This window comes from Dunckerocampus dactyliophorus, chromosome 12, assembly GCF_027744805.1.
Source record: "Dunckerocampus dactyliophorus isolate RoL2022-P2 chromosome 12, RoL_Ddac_1.1, whole genome shotgun sequence".
Lineage (NCBI taxonomy): Eukaryota > Metazoa > Chordata > Actinopteri > Syngnathiformes > Syngnathidae > Dunckerocampus > Dunckerocampus dactyliophorus.
This window is the reverse complement of record NC_072830.1, coordinates 28,709,909-28,725,408: the sequence shown is the minus strand read 5'-3', so window position 1 is coordinate 28,725,408 and position 15,500 is coordinate 28,709,909. Positions and strand designations below refer to the sequence as shown.

Genomic DNA, 15,500 nt, shown 5'->3' with positions numbered 1-15,500 from the left:
TTAATCCAAACAACTAGCTTCAGATGAGTCAACCAAAAGTGACGGTTAGTTCCAGTGAACATCCAGATCATGACTGTTCAACTTCAGTCGTGTAGGCGTCGATCGTGCGTACTACACACCGTGGTCTGATTAATTGCCAAAAGCAAATCCAGAAGACGAAGAAGACGTCTCCAACAGTTGTGGACGCGGAATGCCAAAAACGTGGAAGCAATGTGCTTCTTTTAACTCAGGATGAAGATTTGAAATCGGCCCCCGTTCAAAGGGGAGTTCATAATTCACAATTGGGACAAAATTGCTGGAATTTGTAATTTGAAAAAATACGGTCCTCTATTTATTTTTAGATCCCCTTGACAGGACATGCAGTGGAACCTTTCAAGTCATCCTTTTTGTGCCCCTAATTCCAGAAGAGAAGAGAAGAAGTTTGCATGGCGTCATGGGACACACATTGAAAGTAGTGAGGTCACACTCGCACAAGGAAGTTTGTTGAGCTCGGGCTCGTTTGGCACCTAAAGTCGGCTTTGTTTGACTAGCGTGTGCAATTCCCTGGCCCTGATGTAGCATGACTGGAGGAGACGGCCGTGGGCACGACGCCGTTGTGCACAGGAGCACAAACTGAACATTTATAATCAAAGAATGCAGTCACTCCTCCTGCCAGTTATTAATGATAGCCACCACTGCAGATGGGAGAAATCTCCTGCGCAGCTTGAAATAATCCACGACGTCAGGAAAGTAATGTAGTGATGTGTTATGAAGTGATGGCGCGGGCTATTTGTATTTCCAGTCTCTCTAATGACAACATTGTTTCGAAATTTGAACAAATGGGACGTCCGTTGATGAAACGTTTTTGCAAATGTTAAGAAATGAAAGTTCTAAAAGGTGATTGGCTCGTGCCCCGTTTTAAACAGCATTGTCATGACTTCCATGTTTGAGGTGGAGGGGACGGACAATGTAAGGAAATGTTCCTGACACACCACCCGCTGAACGTCTTCTTTCAAGAAGATACGTTCTTCACATGGACGCACGTGACTAAAATGTCTCAGAAGTGTTAAAGCCCGGTGCAAATGTGATCCCAGGCACCCCCATCCCTCCCCCAACCCTAGCATGGTGCGGGTGGGGATCTAAAGGAGGTGGAGGAAACCTGGTGGTCCCTGTTTATTTGCTCTATCTTCTCTTTTCTCTCTGAGAGGGACCACAGCCACGCTGAAGGCCCTGCATGAGGGCTGAGGGTACGTTCGCTCTTCTTCCCCTTCGCCCTGTCCCTCCAGTCATCCATCCGTCCCGCTCGCATGCCTCTCTTTTGCCTCAGAAGGGTTCCAGCGATGAGAGGGAATATCCTGTCGATATTTACACATGCAGGAAGGTCAGAGTCAGTGGAGATAAATGGAACAGCCTAGAGAGTCATAATGAATATAATATCAACGTTTGAATACATGGCTGATATTCATGTTATTATTTTATTAGCTGCCATGACAGTTCATGATTATACATGCAAAGGCATAGATCTTTAAAAACATTGAAATGTCAGAGTCATCTTACAAATCGTTGCCTTTGTGCGAAACAAAAAATAACAATTCAAATACTGAACTACTAATATATTATTTTGAACAATAGCAATAATTGTATTTTTTTCTTTCTGCTGTGGACTGTGTGTCATCTCCAGCCCGGGTGGCTGTGTGCTGTTCGCCGGTCCCGACCTGACCCGTCGGATCCGTCCGGCGCATTCCACCCGCACGCGCTATGATAAACATCCTAGTCCCAGATCTGCAAGGGCAGGAAGTGCACGAGGACAGGAATTCCACTCTTTCAAATTACATTATGGCCCTTTGCAATGATGGCCTTTGTAGGCTTGTACCGATATATGTATAGGTACTGAGAAATCAAAGGACACGGGGGGAGGGGGGGCTATTTGGATATATTTCATTTTGTTAAAATGTCTTAAAGCAAAACTAAGAACTTCCATATATTTGAAGAACTTTACATTTTGACTTGTTGGTCTTTTTTCTACTTCTGCTATTGTTGGGTTTTTTTTTAATTATAGTTTGATTTTTAGAGTCAGGGTTAGGGTTAGTGAGCCATGTAAAAATGAGGTGGGTGTTACAAATGGCCCCTGCGCCCACTTTGGACACCCCTGGCTTAGAGAAAAAAAAAGCAGAAGATGACAATTAGTTGTTTGTGTGTGACATTTAGAAAATATATTGCATTTCAAGCTGCCCACTCACCATCCTACATATACAAAATAAAATAGATATGATTTCAAACCCTCATAATGCATCCTATTTGCAACTTTAAAAACTAGAATTATCTATTTTTATTGAGACATTTATATAGGCCCATATTTAAACTTGAATATTGGGATATTTTATTTCAAGGGGATTTCTAGGGAATATCAATATTTTTTTACTATCACGAGTCAGTATTTGGTCAAAACCTGCAACAGTAAAAGCAAAAAAATGCATTAAAAATTAAATGTAATGCATTATGCATGCATGATAAAGAGCCATAAATGTTAAAACGACGTATTCGGAGAGCAAAAATAAGAAAATTAATTGAAGTTGCGACTGAATTCTAAGCTACAAGCCTACCAATCCGAGGATTAAAAGCTTATTTATTTGACTTGTTGTTTTGCTATCAAATGAACATTCCACAGTGCTTCCCTGATGCCTTTATCAGTTCGTGTTTCACGACCTCTGTTGTTGTTGACTTGAAGGTCTGTGGCTGCTTTTAAGGAGGCAATGCAGAAAAATAACGCAACATAAAATAAATACATTTAATGAAGTGACGAACAGGAGCAAATTGTCTCCCGAACAAATCGTCGTTTGCTTTGCATTATTAACACACATTAGACCACACGTGCTGCTCTCATTTGCCTTTTTATTGTTATTGTAAAACAACAGCAACAGCATGAATTCAATTATTACACAATAACAACAAATTGCAAAACATAAACAATGAAAAAAGTCACGGCGAGAAGACGTAACGTGTGCAAGGCTTCAACCCTGCCAGTCGCCGGGTAATTGCACGCTGACAGACGGTTGGCTGTCGGCGCTGTTCAGCTGCTGCTGGACGTGCAGGCTGCAGACTGCCTGCAAGGTGATGACACACATGCCAATGCTGCTCCACCTGCACACTGTCCCGCAGACAAAATTACACGCCACGACAACCCAAAGGGACCCTCATGGGTGGCCAGGGAAGCGTACACCTCCTCCATGCACTCCTGCAAGTCAGTGCGCACTAATTAAGCAGCGCTGCAGCTGGCACATTATGTGCCTGTAGATGAGGACGGCCGAATCATTGCACATATAAATAAATAGCTCCTGCATATTGAAATTGTAGTGTTTTGTTATATTTACTTTATTTTTTCTTTTCATGCACTTAAGGACGTATTGTATGCACATGCAGAATAGCGAGAGACATTTTAATACATTCTTATCATTATTGCACTAAGTTGCTCAACTCAGAGCTGCTAAATTTAGTCTGTTCTATTGCAAAATGCATATAATATGGCCTCCTTTATGTGTAAAAATAGACAGATAAAAAAGTATTATAGATTACCAATGAACATGCAGTGGTCTGCAGTATGTTGGACGCATGCTCTGCCAAGTGTTTTCGTAATAAAATATACCAAACAATGTCCATTTTTAACCACTTTTATTACACTGTTACCATCATCAACTTTTTGACATTGGTTGTTAAATAAAAATGAAAAATGTGGTAGACACGCACTAAAACAAAAAAACCTCAAACTGCAGCATACTGTAGTGTTGGAAATATTCTAGTTAATAATATGCAGCGTTTGCTGGGACGCAGTGATCCAACATAGGTGTAAGTAGGTGTCGGTCATGTTATTATTCAGCTGACTGGAGGCGGAACTCCCAAGTGCACAAATCAGGAGGTACTACGTCGCTGCACAGTGCATGAACGAAGTGCGTGCATGTGAACGTCGAGGGTGGGGGAGGAAAGGGTTGGCTTTAGCCAGTCACAAATCACAACCCGTGTTTCGCCTCTATCATAAACCAGTTTGGAGGAAAAAAAGAGCTAAGAAGGTCCTCATGTGCGGGCCACCTACAGAGCCGCAAAAGCAAGACTTCTCTGTGCACACTTTGGCGGGAGAAGCATCTGTTGCTGCTGCGTCTGGAGCCGCGCTTCCACTGCTGGACTGGACCTGCTTTGGGTTGCTGGGAAATGATGGCCGCTTACCCAAACCCGGACAATGACTCTATAGCATTAATGATCCACGATACCAACGCCAAGGAGAAGGAGATGCCAAAAGAGGAGCCGGTGCAGGACAAAGTTGCCGAGAAGCCGGATCCGTCTCAGAAGCCTCCTTACTCGTACGTAGCTCTCATCGCCATGGCCATCCGGGAGAGCTCCGAGAAGCGCCTCACCCTGTCCGGTATTTATCAGTACATTATCACCAAGTTCCCCTTCTATGAGAAGAACAAAAAGGGCTGGCAGAACAGCATCCGGCACAACCTGAGTCTCAACGAATGCTTCATTAAGGTTCCGCGGGAGGGTGGCGGAGAGCGAAAGGGGAATTACTGGACTCTTGACCCGGCTTGTGAGGACATGTTCGAGAAGGGTAACTATCGGAGGCGCCGCCGAATGAAGCGGCCGTTCAGGCCCCCACCCACGCACTTCCAGCCTGGGAAGTCCTTATTCGGAGGGGACGGCTACGGCTACCTGTCCCCACCCAAGTACCTGCAGTCCAGCTTCATGAATAACTCCTGGTCGCTCGGACAGCCGCCCACGCCGATGTCCTACACTTCCTGTCAGGTGGCCAGCGCCAACGTGAGCCCGGTCAAGGGTCTGTCAGCCCCTGCTTCTTATAACCCCTACTCCCGGGTGCAGAGCATGGCGCTCCCCGGCATGGTGAACTCTTACAACAGCATGAGCCACCATCATCACCCGGCTCACCCCCACCACTCCCAGCAGCTGAGCCCGTCCACCGCCGCGCCTCCGCCGGTCTCGACCGGCAACGGAGCCGGCCTTCAGTTCGCTTGCTCCCGCCAGCCCGCGGAGCTTTCCATGATGCACTGCTCGTACTGGGAACATGAGAGTAAACACTCGGCCTTACATACGAGGATTGATATTTAAATGTGACCAAAAAATTTTGTTTGGTTTTTTTTGAGGGGGAGGGGGCGTTGAGAGCGAAAATGTTCCGGTCCAGGCAGCGAACACGTGAGCTGTAAACCAGGTGTAAAAGACATCACCAGGACGCACCAGGTAGCACAAATCGAGACATTTCTAGTTGGACTGATTGGACTTTGTAGAGATTTCCACGCAGAGAAGATTGTGTCCACTGTGACCATGCGTAATGGTTCCGCGCAACTTTACGCACGGCTTGACCAAAAATACAACTTTCGATTCTCAGCTTTTTAATTCACTTGGACTGAGCCAGGCTGTCACGGTTGAGAATTCCCACCACAACATTTACAAATCAGGGCTTTCAATGTGTTTTGTGTTTTTCTGTTCACATTAAGAGTGATATCATTTCCAGTAAAGTAAAATAAAACAGGGCCAGGTTTTGCATATCGTTTTTTTTTTTTTTTTAATAAAAGTGATATATTGTTACATTCATCTTGGGGCCATGTTTAATTTTAATTAGCACTTTTAAAAAATATTTTCTAGTTTTGTGAATTTCTTAATAAACAAGTATTTGCTAAAATCCATCAGTGGTCGTGAACGAATCTATTTAGCGGTGCACTGTTGCAGTGAAAGATTTACAAATGCATTAGCAATTCCCCAGAAAAATATTTTATTAATATGTTATTAAATATGTTATTAAATCATGTTTTTTTACATTTATCGGTCACATTTTAAAAGGCATTATCTTTCTTTGGATATGTCAGCAGAGAATACCGAGACAAACACGATTCAATCTGTTTTTCCTCTAAAATGTGCACGTGAAAATGTTGCAGCATCCCTGCCACAATTAATATATTTTCCTGTGTGAACCCAAAGGCACATAAATTCGAAAGAGGCAGAAAACGTTTGGTTTGGTTTCATTTTATTTGAACATGCATGAAGGTTACAACGGAATACACCCCGTGAATCATCACATAGGCGGTCAAAATATAAATTCTAATACCATTGAGCGACATTCGCATGATGTTTTTGTGTGAGCGAGGTCCATCACAGACAACAGTCTGTACGTGTAGTCTATTATTTCCCGCTGGTGTGTTTTAATACAAATTAGGTTGGAGACACTGTAAAAAAAAAGGCTCCTCAGCCTCTTTATAAAATATAGATGATTTATTTGAATGCAAGAAATTTCAGCAGGCACGCATTTAACTCAAACCGGCAAAAATATGAGTTGTACAGAAGAATATTACTTAGTGATGAAGCACATATAGGGAAATTGTCAGTAATTGTTAATTACATAACATTACGTGCTTGGCATTTTAACATTAATTTAGGTTAGGTTAGAATTTTGTTAATCCCAACATGCACTCCCAGGACCCCGCTATCCTTCGGTCTAAGCAACGTCCCTGCTTGAGGTCATTCTCTTTCTCTCTTTCTCTCTCTCTCTCTCACACACACACACACACACATACGTGCGCCTGTGCTCCAAGAGGAAACTTTATTAAATCTATGTTACATTACCGATAAATGTATAGATACTTTAAAAAAACCAATAGAGGGCACGCGTGCATATGAATTGCGCGTCATTTCTCAAGGTACAGCTCGCACACATCGTGGCCTCTGAAGAAAAGGGGGGGTGGGGGGGGGGGGAAGCACATTTTTGCAATATCGAACAAATAACAAATCGTAACTGATTTTGACGACTATTCGTTAGTTTTTAATTCCTTTCTTTTTCAGTTATGGATTATTGCCGCAGTTTGGAGATTATTTGCAGTGCATGTTGATGTCATGAGTGGCAATTCTTTGTCGAGCAATTAATAGTAATAGAAGTACAACAGTCCCCCCTCCCGTGCAGCGTGACATGTAGCAGTATGCATCCCCTGCGTCCTCACATTTATGTTTTGTAAACATGAAGGAGATAAGGGCGCGTTGGAGTGGCAAATGTATTGCATAAACACCCCTGGAAGAATAACAAATAGAGTGTTTAAAAATATGTTTTAACTAACGCTTACATAAACTGTCACTGGCGGACGTGTGTGGCCATGATTCACTGAGGGGGAGTTGATTTAGTAGATGAATAACAATTATAAAACCCGTGGGCACATATAATTGTGAATACCTCTCAGCAGCATGGCATTCCTGCAGCACGGTTCTTCTTGTTTACCACTTTATTTGTTTTTGATTCTATTTTGGTAAACGGTGCCACCACTTTGTCCTTTGAAGGGGAACGCATAATAATCCTAAAGTTCCAGTGGATCAACTCGTCTGTGGTCTTCGTCGTGCATGCACGGCAGGTGTGCTTGTGCTCGCGCACACAGAGGTTGACAGTTCACCCAGGAGGCCTGGAACAATGGGCCTGCATACAGGATGTCTCAGGGGTTGGGGGAGATAAGGCCAGCCCAGGTTCATGGCTCCAACACAGACCCGACTCAGTCTTGTCCCAGACATCCTTATAGCGACATGTGACATCTTTCCATATGATCAACATTATGCTCTGCACCTATAAATAGGTGCAAGTATGCACGGTGCACAAACTCCTGATCACCTAAAAGAATATGGCATGCAATCAGATGGAAGAAATGTAGCGATACACATCACTCCAAAAATACAAGTAAGTGTGACAAATGTGTATATATATATATATATATATATATACTGTACAACAGGGGTGCTCACACTTCAAAATGATGTACCTCTTTCTATAAAACATATAAACTCTAACCGGTATACTTTGAAATACTATTGTAAATATTAATGATTAGTATTTCACATTTACATTTTCAAAGTTTACAGACAATCAAAGTACCTGATATTATAATTATATTCCATATGGCAATAAAGATACTTACACATAATCCCTCAATATTTAACATAACATAACATAACATAACATACCATAACCTGATTACAGGTAATATGTACGTCAAAATAGCTGCGTAACGTTCATCAGGATTCACAGTTCATGTATCGCATCCGGTTAGCATTTGCTTATCAAACATTACCGATATACAAGAATTGAAAATGATTATGCAAAAGACAACGCAGCCGAAGTCAAGGCAACGTATTAAAAAGGTTTCAACAAGGGGCATATTTTCCATTTCATCATGAAATAATAGTTTAAGAAGCGGACGTGTAGAAAACACTGATTTCTGTAATGGAGTTCATGACGCGAAGCAAAGTCATCAAACAATACACTTTCTTTCTTCATAACTAGCCGCTATAAGTCAACAGACAACTTGTTATAGGCCACATTATAGTACGTACAAGATGTTTGGTGTCTCGTATGGAAAGTTTTAATTGTAAAATAAGCATACTGGGACATTATGAGCCATGGAATTATGAAATATGATTAGATTATTAGTCAATATTAAATGTATCAAAATGCACAGCACCCCCTGGGACTATACAGCGAAATTCTGCATTGAATTAAGCATGCATTCGTGCAACTTGTAAAACCTTTTATATGCTCGATTGTTAATTATTACATATTATTAGATTCATTCTTTAAATGTTACATGTGCCTAAATGCACACCTCATCGGGAAACTGTATAGCAAAATTGTGCAATGAATAAGCATGCACTCGTGCAGCTTGCAATGTGAGCCATGCAAGAGAAACCACCATCTTTATGATAAATAAACATTTTCAATAAAACAGGCTCAAGCCTACATTATGACATGCGCAGCTTTGAATGAACTGAGTATTGTATGGAGTTGTTTGCATGCAGTTCATCTGCAGACATTAGTGAGTTCAGAATGAGTTTAAACTCGGGTGACTGTGTGGTTTTGTTTGCGTGAGTCTTTTTGTGATTGCCTCATTTGTTGTACTCTCGCTGACGGCAGATGGTAATCAAAGAGAAAAAAAGGTCAAACGGAGCTGCAGAAGCAACGCGTTTGACCCTCGCACGCGCATGCACACGCACACACACACACAGCGTATACCTGCACTCGTTCCGGTTGTGACAGCCATGCTCCGCCGGGCACGGGCGATGCGACCCGGCCGGTCAAGTCACACTCAGGTTGCACAGTTCCCAATGTCGTCACACAATCGAGTCTCTGCTGTTTGAGATTGAGGAGCAATTGAAGAGGTGAAATGGGGTTGGGGGGTGGCGGGGTCACCACTGTTTGCATGTGCTCCAAACAGGAAAATATGCAACCATTGGATTCGCAGAAAATCCGGCAATTGTTTGAGTCAGCGTGAGTGTTTCTTTCCGTTCTCGCAGCGCAAATAGAAGTTTCACTCGCGTCCTTCATAGTTCTGCTTCTTCTTCCAGTGTCATCATCATATCTACGTGATGTTTTTCCACATGACTGCTGATCTCTATCTTAATGACAAGGCGACGGGACAATAGCCACATGGAATATTTCTCCATTAAGCCAAAATAATTACAAAAGCGTGTGTTAATACACCCCGCTAAAGTTTATACATGGGAAGTGTGAGTTTGTACCTTATAAGGAAGGTCAGTCACAAGTCCTGAATGTCTTCTATAATTATTCTGTTCAACAAAAATACCAGACCTTTGCTATCGACATCCCCCATGGCCACGCAGGTGACAAATACGCTTCACGAGCAGCCACGGTATGGGGCAGGGCTATCCAAACTGACCAGGGGGTCATTTTCGGCCAGCAATTGATTTTTTATTGTTTGAAGCATTGAATGTTACAACGTATCACATGAATACTTACTATTTTGTTTGGATAACCCAAAGCTCGGTGTGGAATGATTCTTATTTGGCACAATAATGCATGTAACAAAGTGGTTTGCTTGTCTCGTGCTGGATCGTTCTGCGAAATGGAGCGCCCAAACAAGCAAATAACCCGCCATGGGGCCAAAGAAACTTGCGAGTGCCAATGATTTGATAAAGAAGGATGTAGGGAAGTCAGCGTCAACAATAAAGTCCATTTGTCATTTCTAATTATTTCACATTGTTTTAGGCATGTAAAGCAAATTAACTAACAAGTTGATTAGTTTATTTATAAATTTAGTTTTGCTAATATTGGAACGGATTAATTGGATCTTAATTATTTCCCACGGGAAAAATTGCCTCGGCTTTTGTCAAACCACTGAATAACTCAAATATGTCTTTAAAAAAATATAAGTATCTGCCTTACTTAGTTTGGTTTTAGCGCCTTTGATGAATAAAGTGGCAACCACATTCTTTATTTTATAGGGTGTCCAAAATGCTTCCTGCAGCAAGTGTTTATGTTTGGCAAATTTTTAAACAATACAATAAATTCATTATTAATGAAAAATATTATTATGCAATAATCCAGTCATTTGCTTTGTCACCTACGACATAAAGCTAAGATGTTTTGTTCAAATAGTTGATTGGTTTTAGCTTCATTAATGCACAAAATGCACCAAAGTGCCCCATCGCATCTTTTAATTTTGTGGAAAAAGTTAGCACAGGCTCTGATTTGCAATAAACCGTCGCTACACCTCTATCAGTTTTCAAGTGTTGGCTCACTATTTGGCCATGCTTTACAGTTATTTATAAATACAAATATCACTTTTGAGCTGACTAAAAGTACCGATACCACTAAATGTATAGACTCCAAGTATGGTAAGTGAGTAAGCCTTGAAAAAGTGTTAACAATAATTACCAGTCAATGTCTAAACAGTTTGTTAACCCTTAAAAACATTTGCTACGAAGAGGTACCTTATTTTATATTATGTATTAATTAAGATATGTATTGCAGTGGATTATTAAATATTGCTGCACTGTTTTTTTAATTCCCCCCCAATAATTAATCTGCTTTTTATTATTGAAACTATCTGAACAAAACGTTGACATCTTAGCTGTGTGTTGTAGGCGACTATGCACATTAATGTAATATCCAATAATGTGTTAACAGTAACGAAAGTGGCCCCCGCGGCCGCACTTTGGACACCCCTGCTGTAGCTGTAGCGGAAGTGGCCAGCGTGTACTGTAAAGGGAAATGAGATAAAATGTTTCCGCTCTCTTGATTATGAGCTGCAAATTGCTTTGTCGGGTTCTAAATGGCATGTCTTTTCCCATCATGCATTGGCTGGGTCTATTTTTAAAACGCCTTTCCTCTCTCTAAGTTCCAGCCCCCTTAAAAACTTCCGCAACAAGAAGCTATTAGGAGAGCGTCTCTCCTGTTAACGTTGCCATTCATCAAAGATGAAACCGCATTCCCACAGGGATAAGAAGTGAAACCTGTTCGCCTTCGTCATACTTAGTGAGGCAAGTTTATCGCCAGAGCAGACAATATTTAAACTTTCATACCACAAGTTAAGTAGTGTTTCGTGTGCTTGACATCGTTATCGCTCCATTATATATCCAGTATATCATATGTCAGTCATGTATCGGTCACACAGAGGTCTGACCCGCTTCAAGTCTACTGCCAATTAGCTCTCAGGTCACATAGACAATGCATGGATGGCTTTCCTCACAGCAATTACATACCTCTTGGCAATTAAGATAAAGCCTTTATTTTGACACCCGTAATTATACGCATTCACTTAAGTTACCCTTTCAAGTTAAATGTGCTTCTTGTTACATGCTTATCATGCGTGATGAGGTTATAGCTACGCAGTACGCGCTTTGGCCAATAGTTGGAGAATCATTTCATCAAATGAGAAGCGGGCAAGCCAAACACGTCCACGACTAAAGGCTGCTGCCTTTGAACAAATGCTTGTCAGACAGTGAGAAGGTTACAGGGTGGTCACATGACATTCTTAACTACATCGTCTCATAGTTACTATCAGCATCCATCATCCGTGGTATGGTTCGGATTATGGTGTGTTGTGGGTTTTGCATCACCACCGAAGACAATGAAAAAACATCACAGGATTGAACTTTCACTGAAAGGAACATTCTTTGAAGACGTCAACTAGACTTCATCCTTTTTGGTGGGCTGCAAAATAGACTAAGCAGGTGTGTTCTGCCCCCTTGTGGCCTTACAGTGAAAATGTTGCCCAGTCCCAGCACTTTTTGGGGAATTTTGGCCATCATCCACATATGTCTTTCTCTTTTTGTGCGTTCTAAAAATATAAAAACAGATAAAAAAAAAAGAGACTGCACGTATGCAGCGGAGTATTTGCTCATTGGGGCCCTCCACATCCTTTTTTAAACATTTTTACAAAATGTGAGTATTTAGGCCGCTGTATGCAGCCCACTTCCTGCTTTTGAAATCTGTTACAGTTATCCGTCAGCTTAAGTTGCCCAAAAAGATTTGAAATATTAATGTTTATCATCTTCTCACAAGCGTGAAGATGACAAAATTCTTCTAAAAACTAGATGAAGTCCTTAAAATCCTCCTGGGGATGATTCTCACAAGTGAATAATCATCTCAACGCTTTTACTGTAATTGATAAGAACATTAGGCGACATTTAATAGAGTTTTCTGCTTTAATACCCGCATTTTTGTGATGAAAAGCATCACTCTCAGCTTCGTCTATAAAACCAAGGCATCCTCGGCTGACACGGTGCTGCTGTCCTTGTGTCTACGTTTGTTGTGACTGTGAAGACGGCTGACACCTTTGGTAGTTTTGATAGTTTCCCACTCGCCTTCTGCGCTCCATGGGGTAACTCTGCACCAACAACTTTGTTTCGCTCCCGTCTTCCGGAATCAATCTGCACATGCGCTGTAACATGGAAAAGTCCACTGCATGAGAGCGTAGGGGCAGCGGTCGAAACGCGTATGAAAGATGGAGCATTTTGATATCATAAGCACGTGAATGAAGACTAAAGCAGTAGTATGTACTTTAAATTGAGGAAAAAAATCAATAATCAGTTTTTTTGAGCCAAAATCTTGGGGCCCCAGGCAATTGTCTATGTTTGCCTAATGGTAAGTCCACCCCTGCGCGTATGACAACCACTTATTCCACCTATAAAGCCTCCTGAAAAAAACTCTAAATAGCACCAATAACGCTCCATTTACATATAATGTGACGTGCATATAACCAAGCTACAGCAACATTGTTATCATTATGATTAACATTGAACTACATTACTGGCATATTGACACATATTTACACGCCAGAACATACCAGCTAGCTACTAGCCAGATAGCGACTAGCTTCACTTTGTTGGAATTGGTAATTGTGTCTCCGAGCAAATGGCTATGACTTGTGGGGTTCCCCAGGGGTCAATCCTGGGACCCCTATTGTTTAATCTGTACATGCTTCCTTCAGGCCAGCTAATACGCAGCTGCAATGTGTCCTACCACAACTATGCAGATGATCTACGTGTCACTGATGGCCGGTGAACATGGTCCTGCAGATTTGCTTTGTCACTGCATCAAACAGATCAGTGTGTGGATGCAAAACAACTTTCTGGGGCTAAACTCAGACAAAATTAAAAACATTGTCTTTGGGCCACAGAAATAAAGAGAAAGTGTTATCAGTCACCTTGAGACGCTTTCTCCAAGGTTAGAAATCTCGGGGTAATAATGGACTCAACCACATTAAATCAATAACATCATCAGCTTTTTACCACCTAAAAAACATTCCCAAAATCAATATAAGCATGTTAGTCCAGTACTCAGGTCTCTGCACTGGTTGCTTCTTCTACGTGTTGCTCTGAGAATAGACTTTAAAACAGCTCTGCTTGTGTACAAGTCTTTACATGGTCTTGCGCCAAAGTACGTCTCTGACATGTTCGAGCCACATAAACCATGTCGAGCTCTGAGAATATAGAGAATAACTAAAATAACAAATACAAATTTAAGGCATTCAGAAAACACATTCAAAGACGTTGTGATGATATATAGTGTTCTGCACTTGTCACTAGGTGTCAGCAGTGTTACTGTAATGTTCGGTGGGACACACAAGCACCAGATTTGAGCACCGGAACAACAGGCTTTTTGTTGCTGGTTTGAGTTATCTCATAACAGGCACAATAATACCTAACATGGGCTAACTGATGTCACTTCCAGTCCACCCCCCACGCAGCTCTCCTTGCAGTGGAACACATTTATAGCGAAACACGAGTCATATTTATGTCTTAAATGGCTTATTTTCTGTTGTTATGTTCGCGATATTGGATGATACAAGTGTAAGTGTGTTATTTCACATCCAGAGGGCTCTAATAATGTTTAAAACAATGTATTCAGAAGGTCATAAACACATTTTGTATGCTCTTCACTACAAAAATATTTGATTCATAAATAAGTAATCCTACTTCAAAAGAAAGAAATTCACTTATCATGGCCGGGTTAGGGACCATTTAACTGATTACCCAATTTTATAAAATACAGAAATGTATCTTTGAGTACATTGTCTCTGAACAACTTCAAACTCTACACTACAAAGTCATCTGGAGCAGTTCAGAATCAATATTTATCTAATTACATGACAAAAACAATAAATTCAAACAATCAAACAGAACAATCAATTCAAAGGATCAAATACATCACACTCACCACTCACTCATAAGCAAGGGTATGGAAAGATTTCCAGTGGCAAACAAACCCTTTGCCGGGCTGAAACAAGCTAGTCAAATCTGCCTTGAGAATGTATTTTTCGGAATGTCTGACACCAACAAATTTATTTTCTCCTCCGTCAGCCATTGTGGGCTTTATTGTGTGAAAATCGCTTCAGACTTTTCTTCTACTGTTGTTTGTTGGCGATTGGCAAGCAACTTTTGGCGTGTATTACCGCCGCCTTCTGCTTGTCAAACTTTGCTTTGTTTTCCTCCGATCAACCAATCAGAGGACAGAAAAATGTTAGTGTACGCCTGCTAGCAGGCTGTGAGGTGAATCTAAAATTTCAGTAGTTAAATAAACAGCCCCATTGCTAATAGTTTAAGTGACATCCGGCCAGCACTCCTACCTATGAAGGCCCTGAGCAGATTAAATTAACATACCAACACACTGAAGCTAAAATCTGATTGGACAAACAAATCTAAGGTACTGGAATCAGTGCAGCAAAAAGACATGCTACAAAATGAAGATAATAGCGGGTTGGGAAAAATGAATACAATTTAATGGAACAAATACTAATAGATAGATGAGCAAAGAGTCACTATTTGTTGCAGTAAATAAATAATTGTCCGACCAATAAAGTGAAATTGGATCATGTGCTGCAGCACAGTGGTTGTGAATCACTTCTTTGGTTACGATTATGCTGCAAAACAGAAAACTATAATGATAATAATACAAATTGTGACGTTATTTTTATAGTTGACAGTTCATCTGATTATTGGTGAAATTCGATGTTAGAAATCATACCTATAAAATATGCTCTTGCATCCTCAAGCATAATTAACCCACACATGGAAAACGGAACCGATTATTTTCCTTCCCGGAAAGATATTCAGACATTTTAAACGTAAAACGTATCGAAATAGCATGCCAATTTGTGGTCAAATACCTGCTTTCCATCTGCATGACAAGGGGTACAGTATGTTAATAGTAAAAAACTGCTGGAACTGTAATAAGGCAATGTGTTAAG

At 41.1% G+C, this 15,500-nt stretch overlaps 1 protein-coding gene across 1 annotated transcript; it reads left to right on the top strand.

Moving 5' to 3' along the window:
* The first annotated feature begins 4,002 nt into the window (after positions 1 to 4,002).
* On the top strand, positions 4,003 to 6,284 carry foxl2a (forkhead box L2a). Its single transcript, XM_054794185.1, has one exon. It carries the CDS (start codon positions 4,183 to 4,185, stop codon positions 5,092 to 5,094), a length of 912 nt encoding a protein of 303 aa, XP_054650160.1. The 5' UTR covers positions 4,003 to 4,182; the 3' UTR covers positions 5,095 to 6,284.
* The last annotated feature ends 9,216 nt before the right edge of the window (positions 6,285 to 15,500 follow it).

Excerpts from the sequence above, each read along its gene's own strand:
- foxl2a (XM_054794185.1), top strand. The coding sequence starts at position 4,183 with ATGATGGCCGCTTACCCAAACCCGGACAATGACTCTATAGCATTAATG.